Here is a 19,768-nt window from a genome sequence, read left to right as displayed (position 1 = left end):
GAGTGTCGTTATTAGAAACATTTGTTTTGAATTATGACTGTATATTTCCAGTCTGTTTTTTTGCTTTTTCAGTCTTTTTTTTTAGGTATATTTGTTTAATATGATCTTTTGTGTGTTGTTTGGGGTTCTGGTTTTATATAAGCTGTTATTGGGGGGACTGATTTAAGAGAAGCTGGAAATGCTCTCTGGCAGTGAGAATGCACATGAAAAAAAAAGATGGATATGAAATGTAAAGATGTTTGCCCTCTGAAATGCACAGATATTAATGTGCGCATATTTGCAGTTATATGTCTCAAGCAGAGGTTGCCCTACAAATACAAATTATGCTTCTTATTGGGTTGAAAATTTTCCTGTCGTGCTCTAATTTTATCCGTCAGTGAAATTTCTTTATCTTTTATTAGTTCTCGCAGTGTGAAAAAGTCAGTGTACATGTTTAGTAATCCGGTGACTCAATTTAATGAACATTATCTGATAAATTATTCTGGAGGACTGATTGGAATCTCTCATTTCTCTCCCCAAATCCTCAGTCACGTTTCTGGCTTTTTTTTTGCAGGGGTGCTTTAAAACGCAATTTTCTCCTCTTTTTCAACTTTTAATCCAGATTATCTTCCTTTAAAAGTAGAAATATTTTTGATGTAGTGAAAAGAAATGTACTAAATATTTTTTCCCATCAAAATTTTAATGTTTTTAAAATTTGGTGGATGACTAATGAATGGTGGATAACTGACAATTTCATGAGAAAATGAGAGAACAACAACAAACGTATCAAATGAGGGAATTTGAGAAAAGCAAGATATACAATACGTGTGGGGAAGTGCTCATCATTTAGAAGAAGCAGGTATGACAAGCAAACAGTAAACAGATCACTGAAGTGAGAAAGAACAGACACATTTGAGTGAGAGTGAAGGATTGCAGGTAGTTTATGAGGCCTGAAGGTCTGTCAGTGTCACGAATGTGATGGGCAGCAGTGACATTCATCTCTGTCAGCCCACTGTCACCAGATCTACAAGTCCACATGCACGTCTATGTGCTGGCCGATGTTTGTTTCTTGCTCTACCTGTCCATTACTGTGTCTTGGGTTCTACAGTCACATTCATTTTAATTTTTAACTTAATTATCTTTTCAAACAGTCTTTTTGTAGTTTTGCAAGAATCACATCAAATTTTTCTTTCATTATCTGATGTTTTTATTAGTAAAACAGAATATTCATCAAAGGGGACATAACACACACAGTTTCAGCCAATCTCATGTTAATCTTGAGTACCGTTTATAGTAGTATTCTGCCCTACAAAGGCGAAAGACCTTAACTCGCTAGAGTGTGAAACTGAGAAAAATTACTAAAGTTTTTTACTTGTCCAGCCAAATTAATTATAGGTAGGACACTGGAAATTTAAAAATGAGATTTTTTAGTAATGAAAATGATCTACATTAAAAAATTGCGAGCTCAAACTTGATTTTTACCACTATATTGAAGTTAATGTACTCTGCCTTTGCATTGTCTGCAAAACGTGAGAAGTCACACCAAGGCAAAAGGCAGTAACTTCCACATTATCAATATTTGGTTGCTGATCATCATATCATATGATCATCATCATAATATCGTTTTAGTAACACCTGTATAAAATCTAGTAATCATGGCCTGTGTCATATAGGCTATTGCGAATGTATTAATGTTGTTGTTTGTTTGTTTGTTTTTGACCATAACAAGCAGACTAAAAATTAAACATGTGAGTGGATACCATGAATACCAATTTATTTGCTATGCTCAGTAACGTAAAAGAATGCTAGACATAGCATATTGCTTTTATATTGACTTGTATGAAATAGCCTAAACTAAAAGAGCGACTTGTGGATTACGCCAACAAGCAGGAATAATGCTCAGAATGCTTGTGGATTAAACCTCTCCAAAGACGTTCATCGCCATGGATTGATTTTATCGGGTTACAAGAAAAGGTAGGATATGGATTTAATTGTGAACTGTTAGTAGGCTACTGATTTTATGATTGATCATTCTAGCTATGGCATTCGAGTCCACACGCGTCCAACTAGAAGTGACAGCCTGGTGAAAAATCTACATTACAAAAAGAAATATATATTTCTTCGTTATTCACGATTACATATTCCTGCCAAGTTGTCTAGTCTTTACAGTGCTCTGTTATGGAGCTGTTTGGTGGATCGCAATCTATCCAATTCATTTGTCTGCACCATAATTAAAATGTGGCAGACTTTAATGCACAGTAAAACAAAGACAGAACACCATATAAATCCAAGCTGGCACCGTAACTTTATATTGATGCGAAGCTAAACAAAGACACCATATAAATCCAAGCCGGCACCGTAACTTTATAAGTGAAAGAGTGGTAACTGGTGTTATACGGTGTACTGCCTTGGTTTCTCCAGAGCTTTTCGAAGTTACGGTTAACACAACCCAATATTTTTTTCAGAAAAAACAACAAAATTGACTCAGGATACTTATACACATGATAAAGGATGTCTTGAATGTCCCGTAACTTTATATTGATGCGAAGCTAAACAAAGCATATCAATAAAATTTTGCCTTGCATGGCAGTATTGCATCCTTCATATCACCGAAGAGTCTTTCGTTTTATCAGAGAGCTGTTTTATAACAGAAAATCAGTTCTAACTGAAAGTGACACAGACTCTGGTTTTTCATGTTTAATACTTTAAAGCTGCCTGATTTAAGGCTAATCTATTGCATAAAGTATTATATAAATAAATGTGACGTGACTGGACTTTAGCTTGTGCAAACATCCACATCGCTGTTAGCAGATGTGTTCTTAACTGCTGCTTTCTCGCCACTGTCAGTTTTTTTTTGTTTATTTCGTTACTGAGAGGAAAGCATGCAGCATACATTTACATATTCATCTGAACGCTGCTCAGCAGCTTCAGGTTCGGCTGCGTTTGCTTTGAACTGAAACGCTGTGTCATCTTCTCTTGAATTGCATCCAGGAGGGCTGAATTACAGTCTTACGCTACAGCCCCACACTGATCAAACCGCATTATTGTAGGCTCTTACATTATGTCAAATGTGATGAAATGACTACTCGACAACAAAAATATAGACCCAACAGGACGCCTGACTGAAACAGGTGAAAAGTTTTCCAAGGTGCCACAGCTCTGATGGAGACGTGGGTTACCCTGAGATGAAAATGTCCCAAGGCGCCAAGCATGGGACGGTACATGGGCTTTAAGCCAATATTGGAGAGGCATCTTGTGCAGCAGGCCCAGAGGAATCACAAAGTAGGAGTTTGAATGGCATCGCTAGCCGCTGAATTGTCAGGGAGCATTCTGGGCTGAATCGATAACTTTCCCCAGGAAGACAACTCACTGGCTGGGAGACAGAGAGCACTTGGCTAAATGGATTTTTAGCCCAAATCTCTCCAGATGGCTAAGTAACAGCGAACTGTGAGTGATGAGTTCCTGTTCCGATTTGGCTAATACAAGTCAATCGTCGAGGTAATTCAAAATGTGGATTCTCATCTATCTCAGAGGGGAAAGAGCCACGTCCACACACTTCATAAAAATGTGTGGGGCCAGGGACAGTTTGAATGGCAGGATTGTATATTGATTAGACACTCCCTTGAACGCAAATCTCAAGAACAGTCTGTGATGAGGGGCTATCTGGATGTGAAAGTAAGTGTCTTTCAGATCTACCAATAAAAACCAGTCCCCGGGGCAAGTCAGCATGTTGAACGGCTGTTTCATAAGCACACGGTTCAGATGGCTGAGATCGAGAATAGGCCTAAGCCTGCCATCACTTTGGGAACAAGGAAGTAGCACTGTAAAAGCTTGTCTCGCTGTTCACTAGAGGATCCATCATCACGGCTCCTTTTGCCAGCGAAGTTTGCAAATCGACAATGGCCTTACCAGTCGCCTGCGCAGTGGCCTTTGTAGCATGCAGAGCCAGGTCAGTCACTGTGTGCAGCTCTTTAAAGGCATCAGGATTTGGGACGGACACGTCCATATTGTGGAGAAGCTTGGCCTGAAACACTCCTCTATGTCAGAAGTTGTCAATGACATGGAGTCATCAGTGAGAACTTCGTTCTCAAATCTGCAAAAGGAATTCTAGCTAATCCTCACGTCTAAAACAAACACGTGATTTGAGGTGTTGCGGGAAGAGTGAAGCATGCGGGCCTTGCACATCGAGCCCGACTGAACCCTGCTGCTCCGCGGTTTCTTCCTCCGAGGCTCCTGTGTTTAGAATTGAGTTGTAGGGGGGAGAGTGGTGGATACTCATGCTCTCGCAATGAAAGCATTCAGTCCCAGTGAGCTCAGCCTCAGCGTGGATGCTGCCCAGGCCAGTGACCATGCCAGTCTCTGTCATGCCGGGGTTCCCTGCATAGAATTATATAAATTAACAATAAAGTAAATGAAAATGGAATTTTTCATTTATAAGAGGTCCCATGTTAATTTATTATGGTGTTAGTGTTAAGTCTTCATTTTCATAGAAAATGATGGTATTTTGTACCATGGATGAATGGACACCGCTGTGATTCATCACAGAAAATCTGAAGAATTCTCACACTTCCTTTTCCTGAAATATCCCAGGAATGTAGAGTACAGGCCTATCACCATGGAAACACCTGAAGGGTGTGTGTGTGTGTGTGTGTGTGTGTGTGTGTGTGTGAACAGAAGTGATTGTGTGTGTGTGGTCAGGATGGACAGTAATACAGCATGTGAGCATATGGGGGCGTCTGTGATTTTATTTGCTAGGGTTAAACACAGGAAGAGAATACAACTGACGTTGTTTTACAAGGTGATGATGTGTGTTGACAGATGCGGTTTTATAAGGAAAGATGACATGTACCAACAAATAGGTCCCGTTTCCTTGTACATTATCTTTTCTTTGTGTGTGGTTTTGTGGCATTTTATGGAATGTAAACACAGCACTTTTGTTTTATTTGGACCTTTCTTGAATACTGTAACTGTATACTGTAACAATTATTTTAATACTAAATATCTTAATTATTTTAAGATAATTATTTAATTATTATCAAATCCTGTCAGATTAGTGCTTTGACATACATTCCTTCCCAAATGAATTCTGTTTTCCCTCATCTTTTTCATCCAAGTAAAATTTTTCTCTCAGGCTGGACAGAGATATAGGTCACTGTGCAAACATGATGCATTTGGCAGATATAAGCGGCTCATGTTGTTGTTACTCTGAAACTTTCAGCTCGTGTTGGGTCTGGATGAGTGATTTCACTGAGGTAAAACACAGTCACACACCAGATGATGTTTGACCTCTTAATTTGCTTCTAACGTCCAGTGTGTGTGCTCTCAAATGCAATACTAATGCAATGACCAGGCCAAAGTGAGTCATGTTACTCCCTGACACACACCCTTCTAGAGGTTCAACTAAACTCATCTCAGCTCTTTTAGTTAAAGTCTGGAAGATTTAATTGTGTTGCAAGAGCCTGTTGGGTGTTTTAATTAGAAGTAGAAATGGAAAACCTGATATGTTTGTTTAACAAGAAGAAACATGTATGTAATACAAGTCATATTGTTCCTCTGTTTTGTTTCTTCATACCGGATGATTATGTTCTGGTGCCGTATTATGTTCACCATTGGGGCTCAATGAGCTTCCTAACATGAGTCCTAGAAAATGGCATGGAAACATACATTTTTATTTATTTATTTATTTATTTAAATGGTTTTAAAGAATTAGGACTCTTTGTATAGTAGACACCTTGAATGTATTTTGTGTGTATGTATGTTGTTGTTTTTTCTGCAAAAGGAACAGGCTGTTCTTGAATTTGACGACTTTCTCCACTTCCTCTATTTAATTTCAGAGCTAGACTACACCCTTTACAATGCAGCATCAACACAATGACTCATTCATCATGCTTTTTTTTTTTTACTGTATAGTGTTGTGATGCCTAAATTCACTTGCACCATTTAAAACAACTGTTTTTTTTTTTTTTTTTTTTTTTTTGTTTTTTTTTTATTTATTTTTCATATTTTTTATTATAAATAATATTATAGAATATATGTAGTGATTATTGTCCACATCAGGCTTATCATTATCGGCTAGAATATTGGTGCATTTCTATTTGTGTTGCAGTTTTAACCCTGAATTCTATACGTATTTGTGCAGTTTAATTTGTCGAGTGTCATAATGAAAACAGTTTTCACTGTCCAATAGTGTAGGTCTCTTCATTTATAATGGCCTTCTGTTGTCTGTTGTGGCCACGCCAGGCTTGAGGGAGGAGGCCTGAGGCGAGACTGAAGCTAATCACTTTCTAAGCAGCTTCTATGTAATCCTCTAGTGCAAGCAATCGTTTCAGCTCCATCAACAGATTCTGTGATTTCTTCATTCATTTACTTAAGTTTCCTCTTTGTGTTTTTTTTTCTTCTTCTTCTAAACCACATGTAGTTTGTGAATCAGAAAGAGAATGTTTCTTTAAAGCGATGCTTCAAATACTTAAACACCGGAGTTGAGCGCTTATTGATTTTTGTGTTTTTAGTCTGAAGGAAAGCCTACTGTGGTTTAAAAATGTTATATGAATTTGTTGGGATGTGACAGCCCACACATCTCAGTTCAAACTCACTCTGTTGAGTATTAAGATTAGCAACAGTCTTGGACAAAGCCTGTTCTCCTCTAAATCCAGGAGAGATGACTCTTAGCAGGGGCTTACATACGCAGAGCGAAACTATCGCAAACTACATCTCGTGGAACATGCTTGTCATGGCCTAAAGGACTCGTTCAGGAATCCCAGTGAGTCTTTAGAGTTCGAAGTGGCTGAAGTTTTAGTCATGTACCTGCACTGCGGTGTTGTTGAGGATATGGATTCGCTGTCCAGCTGGTGGAACGGGAATGTGGTGTCACTTTTGGACGACCACAGGTGGCAGTGCGCACAGACGGGCAACACACTGATTCAGCTGCCAGGTAAAGAGCGTTGATGCTCATGGGCACATCTGATACAAACCCACCATCTGTGGATAACACCCTTCATTGGTGAAATAAGGGGTGTGACTTGGTCAAAACTGCTCATGTTAATATCCTAACAGAATGACTAGCTGTTTTTGTTGAGTTGCAGATTGGTTGTGACTTGTTTTGCAGGATATATATGAAAAAACAATTTAAAACCCATTGATACAAATGTTATGCAAATTTTTATTATTTAATTATTATTTATTATTATAAAAGATTTCTTTTTATTCAGTATTTTGATAATTGAAGAAACTTTTAAAATTTAACATTTTAAATACCTTAAATTACTAATAAAGTAATTCATATTTGTGTGTTCATTGTAGCTAACATTAGTTGCTTTTTATTCAATTATTATACGTTATGTTTATGTTCTGGATTGTTTGGGTTATTTATTTGGAAAATGTTTGTATATAGTAATATCTTAAATATATTAATATTTTATATTTGTGTTAATATTTATAATAGTATTGGTTTTTTAATACTTATTAGGGATGTTGTTTTTAATTGTAATAATGGTAATAGTAGAATTATATAAATTAACAATAAAATAAATAAAAATGGAATTTTTAATTTATAAGAGGTCCCATGTTAATTTATTATGGTGTTGGTGTTAAGTCTAAAAATATGGTTACCATAGATGGACTTAAGCGTGAGGGTATTTTGTAGGCCCAGTAAATGGATGAACTGTGGTGCGCTGTGCTCACCGCTGCTTCTTAAAGCAAGTGATTCATCACAGAAAATCTGAAGAATTCTCACACTTCCTTTTCCTGAAATATCCCAGGAATGTAGAGTACAGGCCTATCACCATGGAAACAGAAGTGATTGTGTGTGTGTGTGGTCAGGATGGACAGTAATACAGCATGTGAGCATATGGGGGCGTCTGTGATTGTATTTGCTAGGGTTAAACACAGGAAGAGAATACAACTGAAGTTGTTTTACAAGGTGATGATGTGTGTTGACAGATGCGGTTTTATAAGGAAAGGTGACACGTCCCAACAAATACATCCTGTTTCTTTGTACATTATTTTTTCTTTGTGTGTGGTTTTGTGGCATTTTATGGAATGTAAACACTGCACTTTTGTTTTATTTGGTCCTTTCTTGAATACTGTACTGTAGGGATGTTCATTTTAACCGGTCGACCGTTAAGAATTTTGATCGATTAATACAATCAGTTAAACGGTTTAAAAAGTCCTTTATTTATTTATTTACAGTAATTTATCAAAATATTTAAAAAAGGCTTGCTGCTTGGTTAAAATATGCTCCGTGTATAAAAAATTTTGCTTTTTAGAGAGAGAAAAAAAAAACACAAGTCGTGTGTAATAAGTCCCATTTTATTATTTCATTTCAGAAATAGGCCTAATGCTCACGCGAAACGTTTACAAACATTATAATAAACTGTGAACATAGCTTGGCTATTTTAGTTCCCCTCATTCCACAACAATTCCTTTCAATTAACAGTATTTAGAAAAGAACAAGAATTAAAAATAGGTCTTTAAAAAGTTATAGCAACCTATAAACGACAAGCCAAAACAAATTCATTAAGGCTAAAATGAAACTGAAACCAACGTTGGGTCTCTCATTCAACACAAATTCAAATGTTTCCGTAATCGCGATGTATTTGAATGCCAAATTATTATTTATTATGTACTTCACTCGTGTTCTAATATCCACGTAAAACAAAATGTTTTGCATAACATCATGGCGGTACGGTGATAACAATTAACGGCACAGAGTTTACTACATATTTAAACTGAGCAGTGGTTTTTTTTTTTTTTTTGTTTGATTTATTTTATTTTGTTATTGTAATGGCTGCATTGTCAAGGTAGCAAAGCTTAACTGAAGCTTAATCTTTTCCTTCTAACAGTGGAAGCAGCTACTCCTTTTAGTCATAAAGATAATCAGAATTGTAAATGGTATTGTATTGTAATGAATTGTAATGCATAAAATAATCCTAAAGAAAAATAGGATGCCACTTTCTGCCGTCTAGTTTCCTTTCACGCAGCACAAAAATGAACCGAAACTGCGTTTTTAAATATTTCTAGTATAGGCCTATTTTTCATTTTATGTATGTGTATATATAAACACACATGTATATAGCCTAGCTTTATTATGTTTTTCTCCATTCACAGAAGCGCTGCAGGTGCGTGATGTCATATGACCATGTGAATCCTCATGTTCTGTTCTTTGCTGCTTTTTTTGCACATGTAAAATTAATCCCCAGGAATCAAATGTTTTGATCACAGACACTTATCCTTTCTAATTTAATTCAATTCTAATTTAAAATAATCTTGTTGGTTAACAGTTAATAATTAAGTGTCGGTTGTCGGTTAGGAAAAATAACCAAAATCAACATCCCTAATACTAATTTAATAATAAATAATATTTTAATATACAATATCTTTAACAAGTGTGTTCAACAAGTGTTAATTCTGTGACCCTGCTTGATTTAAAGATGGGCTTTATCTGTACATGACAGGAATTATTTATTATATTTTAATTTGTAGTATTTTTGACAATAAATATTAATTTGCGAGTGACGTTTTTGCTGAGGTCGCCAGTGGAGACTACGCCGAAAGCTCCTCAGGATTTAACCGCTAAAAAAGTTTTTCTCCAGGCGGATGATTTTGCTTCATTCTAGCAGTGCCCCGTCTGTGATAAAACGAACTCGAGCCGAAGGTTAATACACACAGCTACACCGAGTGTGGACCTGCCGCGTGTACAACAGCTTTCAGCTGAGATCGGCCCATAGGGAAAAAGCCGTCTGTCAGCCAGAATAGAGTCGGCGCCGGCTCTGGTCCATTATCTTCTCACCGATGCCGAGACTAAACCGACAGAGACGCATTTCAGCCAGAATCAGCCCGAGTGTTATGCTATCTGGGTATATATTTACGTTATAACTTAAACATTTGAATGTAATGCCTTTTTTCCTAATTGTTTTGCGATCAAATCTTTTGTTATGTTCACGTAATTAAACTGAGACGATGCGCATCAAAGTTTTAGTGGAAAAACAGTGAGAGTTTCAGACAGTCCTCATCTCTGCCGCACATCAGTGCTGACGCACACAGACTGATAAAACGCAGCTCCGCTGTGCACGACGAGAGAAATGACGGAGACGTAAGAAGAGAAAGTGCAGAAAATACAGTGTCTATTTCGTGCACAACTTGAAACAAACTAGAACAGTTAAAGCTGTCAGCTGTGTGGATATTGGCGATATCGTTAACAATTCTCGTTTATAATTACTAATATGGCTTCTTCTAAACAAGATCTTGGTGTGTGTTCTTTTAATGCGTGAACTTCATTATTTGAAGTGCAACTGCCATCCAGTAATCGCAAAAAGCTCTGTGCTTTGTAACTTTTTAATAAAAAGTAACCTTACCAGCTTTAAAATTAATTTCATAATTCAAACAATACAGTTTTTGGGCGCTCTCCTTAATCGGTCGCTTTAGCGCCTTTCAAGGGCAAGTTGAACCCATTTAATCTTTCTCTTTACTAATTAGTACATAGTGAACATGAATAAACATCAAATGTAGGCTATTTTATAAGAGATCCTACAGTACAACTTACAGTAATGTCTCGTGGAAACGCTCATTCAGTGTTTCAAACTGCGGAAAATGTGTAACAGCTTTGTAAACATTGCAACGTAATATACGTTTACCTCAGAATAACCCATTCTGTGTCAATAAACTCATCAGTCAGCTAAAAAAAATAAAGGTGCTTAAAAGGTTCTTCACAGAACCATTTTTGGTTCCACAAAGAACCATTCAGTCAAGGCTATTTAAAGAACCATCTCTTTCTTTATAATCTGGAGAACCATCTTTCTCCAACAAAAAAGCTTTTTTGTGAAACAGAAAGGTTCTTCAGATGTTAAAGGTTCATTTTATGAAACCATTTAGACAAAAAAGGTTTCTTCTATGTCATCGTGAAGCACCTTTATTTTTAAGAGTGTATGACAACATGCACTGAGGAGGAGCCCAAGCTACACTCAGTGGCCAAGTGATGCTTCTGCTCCATGATACTGGTACAGATTCTGTGTAATGAACAATTCTTTTGTGACTGTAGATTTCAAGCTGGAAAAGACATTTAGTTCCCACTTTAAGTAAACCTTAGTTCCCAGGTCATCTACGAGATGGATTAAAATTCTGATAAAGTCAAGAAAAGATGAGACATAAATACATGACAGGGATGATTGGAAATGTTAAAATGTAAATAAATAAATAATAATAATCATAAAAAAAAAACATGTTTATGGCACCCTAAAAAAATTTATTTGGCTCGTAAATTTTTTTCTTATAGGAGCCAATGGCTCCTCTTACTATTTTTTTGTTTTGGAGCCCTGTTGATTTAAAGATGGGGTTTATCTGTACATGACAGGTTTCATCTATACTTTTATTATTACTATCTGTTTGTAATGTATCAAGGTATTGATTGTATATTAGTATCGATACTGAGGTACCAAAGCCAAGTTTTTGGTATTGAGCCAGCCTTTCATAACAGACACCCTGGGGTATAAAATCATATTTTTTTTGGCAATATTTGTGGCAGGTCTGAAATTATTTTACAAAATCTATTGTCACAGTTCATACAGGTATATAGAGGTATTTTCACACTTCTGCTTTGTACCAGAATAGTTATGGGATGCTGCTTCTGTTGTATTACTCTGTCTTTCTCATCTAAATATCACCTTTTGTTGTTCTAGTCTCAGTATGGAGGGAAAGAAGCTGTCTTCTCCTATTTCAACTAGTTATCCAACAACCAACTAGTCCATTGGTCCATTTCTGGGACACATTTTGGATGTCTTCCTAATCACACACATTTGTCTGGATCAGAGAAGTGTTGTCTGATTTTTGTCTTCCTAAACGTGCACAAATGTGTCAGTGTTTGCGGTTGTACTCCTGACAGGAGGAAGCTGGTTTGGATGTTCCTGCACTACTACATTTACATTTATGCATTTAGCAGACACTTTTATCCAAAGCGACTTACAGTGCATTCAGGGTAACATTTTTTACCTAACATGTGTTCCCTGGGAATCGAACCCACAAGCTTTTGCGCTGCTTACGCAATGCAAATTTTGAATAATATATATGATTGCACATACTTTGTATGTGCAGGTCACACATTGTCACATACAAAAACAAAGTATACTTTGGGATTAAGGCTGTATTTATTTAATACAGTAAAAATAGTAATACTGTAAAATAGTATTACAATTTTAAAAGAAATTTGTATTTTTTTTTTTTGTTCTCAAGTGTTGTTATACACTGCTGTTGAGTGTTGTTTTTGTGTGTGTGTTTTTTGGTCTTTGTTGTGGTCCTGTGCTCCACATACTGCGACATGGCATTTTCCCTTTTACCAGTCTGCTGTGCTTCACTGTCCTGGAGAACAGAGGCTGAAGTGCTTCTCACTCTTGATCGCATTACAGTAGGAAAAACAGGCTTTGTGTTGACGCTAACAGACTCTCTCTTTATGCTTCACGCACAGCATTGACTGTAATACAGCAAGCTGAATTTCTTGTTCTTTTCATTCAGTTTGTCAACTGTAAGAACACTTCAGTCCTGCACTGTTCATGTTACCCTGTTTGGTAACATGCTTCATGACATAAACAGTGTCAACGTGATTGGCCAAATGAGAAGAGCTTGAGCTCTGTGAGCTCTGCTGTACATGAAAATAAAATACATTTAAGATACATACAGTATAAGATCATTAAAAAAAAAAAAAATGTATTCGTTTCAAAGCCACCTGCATGATGTTCTGCTCCTAGAACTTGACGCAATTCATTAACAGGTATACATGTTTAAAATATACAGTCTTTCTTGTCCAGTGAAATGTGCCTAAAATATTGTCCAATCAGATGCTCTTTTTAATAAAAGTATCTTCACATATACCTCCTACTTCTGATGAGCAATGACCCAAATCATGGTTTACGACCGAGACATAAACTAAACATTATTTATACATCCTCTGAAAGCTGAATAAATAAGCTTTCCATTGATGTATGGTTTATTAGGATCGGATAATATTTGGCCGAGATACAACTATTTGGAAATCTGGAATCTGAGGGTGCAAAAAAATCAAAATACTGAGAAAATTGCCTCTGAAGTTGTTCAAATGAATTCTTAGCAATGCATATTACTGATCAAAAATTTAAGTTTTGATGTATTTATGGTAGGAAATGTACAAACTATCTTCATGGAACATGATCCTTACGTAATATCCTAATGATTTCTGGCATAAAAGGAAAATCGATAATTTTGACCCATACCATGTTTTTTTTGGCTATTTCTACAAATATACCCCAGCGACTTAAGACTGGTTTTGTGCTCCAGGGCCACATATTATATTTTTTATTTTATTACGTTATTATAATTTGTGATTTGATTAGCCTTTTAATTGTTTTTCATTTGTTCCATTCGACCCATTGTGACTTAAATACAAACCCAGCTTCCTTGTTGATGGCCATAGCTGGTTATGACTTTTTTTTGTTTGTTACTAGTTAGGACATGGTGTAGAGGCTCCACGGTGGTCACCCCTAGTGTACCTTGGTCTGCCTCTTGAATCCCTTACATTCCCAGTGCTCCACCGGTGGCCTGTACGTTACATATTCACCAGCTCAAGTGTTAACCTGGTTCTTCAGCTGTTCACAGGGTGATGGGTCAGGTCACGTGGGTTGTCTTCTTGATATCTCAATCCTCTGGAGCACCTTAGCTTAATAGGCTAATTGCTGAGATTCAGACACAAGCTAGACCCCAATAAGAAGGCAGGTCGGCGGTGCTGAAGTGATTTGATCTGACCCAACTGATGTGAAGTTACAGGCTACACGGAAGAAAATTTAAAACCTTTTCAGATGCCTATATATGTCTGCCATAAACATGACTACATAGATGCAGTTCCTATAGTTTGTGGTTTAAGGTTAGCATCAAGCAAAAGTATTTAATGATTTAATAGCAATCTTCATTTTAATCCAGTATTGATTCTTAAAATTTGCTCAGTGATGGATGTTATGCACTGCAACAGGCTCAAATGTATTATTCCTGAATGAATAGAAGCAAAATAGGAACTGAATCAGTAGCAGGCCATTTAACATCAACTCAGTCCACTACAGCCGCCGAATTGTTCAACATTCATTTATCTTCTGTTCATTCAGCAGGACCAGTCGGAAATGAACGAATGGGTGGACTCATTAGTTGTGTGAGGCTGGTGTTGGTGGGGAGTTCATTAATGTGCTCAGTAATGTGGCCGGCAGAATGAGTGATGCGATTAGCGGCTGTTACACACACAGGCGCATAACTCGTTGAACCTTTGACCCTTGTTTGCTTCAGTCTGACCTACAGTGAGGAAGTGTGATGGGGGAGGGGAAATTTGAGAGCAATCTGCAGCCTTGTATGATTGTATTTATTCATGTATTTGTTCATAATTTAAGTTGTAGTTATGAATGTACAATAGCACATTTCTGTTTATTGTTAATGAGTAATACATATACATCTTGACAGAATATATATTTAGCAGATGTTTGGGTGAATTTCACCAATATGTCAACATATTTCACTCCAGAGTTATAATAATAATAAGAGTTGTAAGAAATTGTATTTTGATATAAAGATATTATTAGGGCAATTTTGACATTTGTGGTCGATTTTTTTTTTTTTTATGTTTTTGGTCCAAAATCCAATATCCAATAAAAACTGTAATATAGTGAAATATTGCTATCATTTTCTGTATAAAAAGCAGTACAGTATACTTTACATTAACAGCCATATAAGCCATATTTCTTTCTCTCTCATTCTTGTTCTAAAAACAATCTCTTCTCATTTAATAACTCTCTGTTTTCTTTCTGCTCTCTACATCCATTACATTGTCTCTCTTGTTCACTTCTTCTCTTTGCATCCTCTCATCACTGTAGTGTGGATCCGTGTGGCCGCTCTGCTGCCATCTACCAGAAATCTGGTGCTGTGCTGTTTAGATGTAGAGAAAACTGTTGCCAGTAAATGTGAAGCGATGCCGGTTTCAGTTTGTCTGAAGTTACTGTTGTTATCTTGGGTCATTACTTGTTCAGTATCGGGAAGATCAGGAACATATTACCTGGAAACAGCGAGGCTCTGTTTTCAGACATGTTTTGCTGTCTGTCCTCTTCTGATGCCTGATAAGCCCTGAAAAATAATCATCTGTGTGAGAGAGAGAAATGTTAGGCTTGGAGGAACCTACTGATCCACTGATACAGATTGATTCCATGGCTGTGTACGTTCTTCCTTCTTTTTAATCGTTTGTTTTGAGTGACCTTAAAACTCACCCACGATTCACCTTCCTGTCACTAAAGAACAGTTCACTGGTACCACGGTGTCCTTTTGAAGTTTCCCTTCTGCTCATGTTATTTATTCCCCCAGATTCCTTGGTTCTTTTTCCACAGACTGCGAATTCCCAACCACATTTAGAGCTCTTCCAGCTCTGGGAAAAGAATAGCTGTCTGATTTTCTCCAAGCGTAATGTCTCTATTTGTTGAAGTGGTTTGTTGTATTTCTGTGGTTTGGATGCTGAAATGATTGATTTTAGACGTTAGTGAAATATCCTGTTATCCTGCATGCAAAGCTTGAAGGACAGTGGCACGGCTGTGAAATGGGATTCATTTTGGTGAGATAATATGTTGGGTGAGGGTCATCTCCTGTACGAAGCACTTCAGATGTGAGATGGAGGTCATTTCTTTGTTTTCTGTCATTGGCGAGGAAATGAGTAGATTAATGTAAAATCTTTATGCGATAAATGAAATTGTAAGCCTTGCGGAAACCCCGATTTAAACATAGAATGATTAGTTTTGTGCAGGTTGTAACCTTGTGTGTGTTAGCTATAGTTTAATCTAGAAGCTGAGATTTTTCAAATGACGACACCCAAACAGTAATATGTTTTATTTTCATTACAATAAAAAATAAAAGTTTATTATTAATTATCATTATTATTATTATACTTAAATGAAATATTATTTAAATTCCAAAAATATGTATGTATAGGGTTTTAGAATTTTTTATAAATAAAATGTATTGTTGTTATTATTATTGTTAAATATGCATTTTACTCTTAATATACAAAAAATATAGTATTTTAGAATGTGGGTTATAAAATGTATAATACAAGTATGAAATATTTTCATTTAGCTTGTTTGTGTATTTTTTTGTTTCTGTGTACTACAAGGGAAGTGCATCTGTGTTTTCAGATGACTATCACTTCAGTGATTGGAGTCATAATGTGAACTGTTATTAAATGTTATCTCTCCTGTTTGACTGCAGTGGAGCTCACTTACACACACACACACACCCACACCATTACATCATCCAGCTGCAGAAGTGTGAACCTCATTTGCCCTACCGTACTGCGACCTGTCTCTCTCAGACCCTGAGGGAAGAGTGTGGGCTCTCTTCCTCTCGCACTCATGTATGCAAACAGATACCGAGATACGGACGAGAACCTAAACCCTGGTCTTCTCAGGTGCTCAGCGGGGTTTAGAGAAAACTGTGCTGTTACTGAAACTCAGCCCTTCTGACCGGTAGCACTGTCTGTTATTCTTCCAGCCTCCACATTTAATCATTACTGATAATTCTGTTCGGTTTATCCTAACTGGTCTGTCCTGGAGAAAACTGCTCAAAATTGGCTTGTCCTGTCTATTATTCCCCAGTATATTGCGAATTTTTAAGTATTTAAAATAAATATTTAAATAAATAGAATATAATTTATTTTCATATCATTTTTAAAATAGGAATAAAATTAAATATTATATTATTATATAAATTTTCCCTTTTTTAGCTTTATTTTATTTAAACATTGTTATTTTGTATGTATGACTTGATCCCATTTGTTGACTTATTTATATGTAAATTATAAATGCAAACAAATTACTTAATGTTTATTATATAAATAATTTTATATCATGAAGAATATTAATATTAATTGTTATATAATATTACAACTTAAAGTTCATTTATAACTCTATATAATCCTGTATGACTTCCCCAGAGCGCAAAAGAAGAGGTTTAGCAGAACTTCTGAGCTGCTCTTTTCCATACAATAAAAGTGGAATTGGACTAGGGACTTTAAATGCATCATTAAAGTGGTCCACACAATTCATGCTTTATATTCTAATACTTTTGGAACCATATGATAGATTGCTGTTAGTACCTGGTTTAAAAAAAAAAAAAAAAGTTCATTGGAAATTTTGCTTAAATGTGAGCAGCTTGGACATTCTGCTGTAAATAACTCCAGAGAAACGTCATAAGGTTTCAAAAGACATAAGGGTGAATAATTTGACATCTTGTACATTTTTGGATTAGATATTCCTGTAATAATCTGCAAAAGCTTCCATGTTTTCATTAGATCACGTGGTCTGATGTGCACAGTAGCAGTGGTGGAAAAACAAACCTTCCAGAGGGATTTATGGAAAAAAAAAGAGAAGGGGAAGCGAAGAGGCAGAGTCACATAGAGAAAGGTGTTCATTTGTACAGTGAGTGGCGCTGAGACACCACAGGGAAGCATTGCAGGAAAATGGATAAATGACATCATCACTATCTCTCAGCTGTGTGTGTCCGTGTAGGAGGGATCGGCTCCATCAACCATATTTCATGCTTAATTAGTAGCCATGGGATGGAGGGATAGTAGGAGTGGAATTAAAGACAGCATGTCTCAACTGAAACATCCATGTCTGTAATGCTTTACTAGCAAGTAGTGTACCATACCTAAGTTTTCCAGCATTTGTCCTGCTCTGAAATGGATACTCGTAGATTACAAACTAATACCATTATTTTGTAGTTACATTATTTCTCAAGTTATTTACAAAATTTCCTTCAGTTACCCCAGGCAAAAAATGAGAGGGGGAAAAGGTAAATTATGTAATCCAAGCAAGGTTATGTTTTCGTGATTGTGAGTCTAGGAGCTCTGAGAGACCAAAGTCAGTCTGGCTATGCATGACTAACTCAGCCTCACCGAACATAGTCAACTCAAACCTGTGAATCATAAAAACAAACGAACAGAAGTGATGCTTCGTCCAGGTTGCTGCTGATCTCATACAAAGCGCTTGAACGAGGTCCAGCGCTCGAGGCGGTATCTGCTCATGCCAAGAACAAATGATGATGTTTCTGGACTGTCTTTAAATTCAGTTAAATACATCTGAAAAGGAGAATGTGAAATTGATATTCATGGGACTTAAATGGACTAGCTGCAAACTCAAATTTCCCATTTGAGCACTTTAGGTCACAGTATGCTAACCGCTAGGCCACAGCTCTGATTATGGTCTCTAAATTTTGTTCTGTTGTTTTGTTTTGTTTCAGGATTTCGCAGGAATGAAGAGATGAAGGCGATGGAAGTTTTGCCTATTCTAAAAGAAAAAGTGGCCTTCTTGTCAGGTGTGTTGTCCATTTGGTTGTCTAGTGGTCATAACATACTTTCTCAGAAGGAAGTACTGTACATACAGTCAAAAGTTTGTAATGTTATGTGGTTTTGTCATTTGTTTTTAATATTTCTATTAAGCTTAATTTATTTATTTTATTTTATTTTAATATAATTTTAATTTATAATTTATTTCAGTTAGTCGCCAAAGTAAAATTTACAATTTTGTTTTTTTTAGTTGTTGTTAAAGGGGTGGTTGATCGCAATTTCACTTGTTTAACATTAGTTAGTGTGTAATGTTGCTGTTTGAGCATCAACACTATCTGCAAAGTCGCAGCACTGAAAGTTCAATGCAAATGGAGTTCTTTTAAAATTCTGTCAGTTTAATGCCTACAAAAACGGCTGGTAAGGGACTACAACAAGCTTCTCCCCGGGTCCGTTAAGTCACAAACCCAGATAAACCCCGCCCCCGGGAACACGCAACAAAGAAAGTGAGGCCATGTTGTGCTGCTTAAGAGAAGAGGAAGAGAAAACTAGGGATGCATGTGAAAATCTGTTCATATATGAATCGCGATTCTGTCTAATTCTAATGGATTCACAAGTTTCAAAACCAATGTTCTAAAGCAGCGGTTCTCAATCTTGTTCCTCGCATCGCCCTGCTCTGCATCTCTCTCTCTCTCTCTCTCTCTCTCTCTCTCTCTCTCTCTCTCTCTCTCTCTCTCTCTCTCTCTCTCTCTCTCTCTCTCTCCCCCTTCGTCTTTTATTCAGATCATCAGATCAGCTACAACAAACTTCCATTTATACACTTATTTTCAAATAGCAATGAGAAGCGTTATACATGGTACGGTTGCTGTGATGTATTAAAACTGTAATCAGAATAAAACCATATATTAAATGCTAACAGAAGCAGTAGCATTTACAAACAACAGCGTATCTAAAAGTATGAGACAACAACAAACAAACATACCGTTAAGAGCCGTGTTTGCTCAGATTGATAAGCAATATAGAGGACGTCATTGTTTACAATAAAACCGGAGCACATTCTGAGCTTGAGGGGCAGGATGTTCAGATGCACTCTAGAGGCGGTTTAGCGAATCAAAACACACTGAGCTAGCTGACCAATCTCAGCCCATCGTTTATTTCTGAGCGAGGGGCTTTGTAAAAACAGGAAATAATCAAGACGTCTGTCAGAGAAGGGTCAGATTGGTGTGGAGTAAAGGTCAATTATGTAAAAAATAATGCATTTTTTAAAAAACAAAGCATGAACACATGTTAGACTGTACCCCATAAACACAATCAAGCCTAGAAAAAAAACAGTCAACCACCCCTTTAAGGTTAAGTTCTAATATTTCTTTTATTTACTTCAGATTTATTTCAATTATAACATCCCTTTATCACAAACACAGGACCATGTGTTTTTGACCCAAAATAACTTTTACTGAATATTACTGT

The 19,768-nt window shown here is 36.6% G+C and overlaps 1 protein-coding gene across 1 annotated transcript in view; it reads left to right on the top strand.

The window, feature by feature from the left end:
* The window catches only part of LOC109050369 (triple functional domain protein-like), a 97,282-nt gene that overhangs the window by 25,118 nt on the left and 52,396 nt on the right, over positions 1–19,768 (top strand). Inside the window, 1 exon segment of the mRNA XM_042777022.1 lies at positions 18,259–18,333. Within this exon segment, the coding sequence (XP_042632956.1) occupies positions 18,259–18,333 (75 nt within the window).

This window comes from Cyprinus carpio, chromosome A19 (assembly GCF_018340385.1).
Source record: "Cyprinus carpio isolate SPL01 chromosome A19, ASM1834038v1, whole genome shotgun sequence".
Classification (NCBI taxonomy): Eukaryota; Metazoa; Chordata; class Actinopteri; order Cypriniformes; family Cyprinidae; genus Cyprinus; species Cyprinus carpio.
Note: the sequence above shows the minus strand (reverse complement) of the source record. Positions and strands in the feature narration are given on the sequence as shown.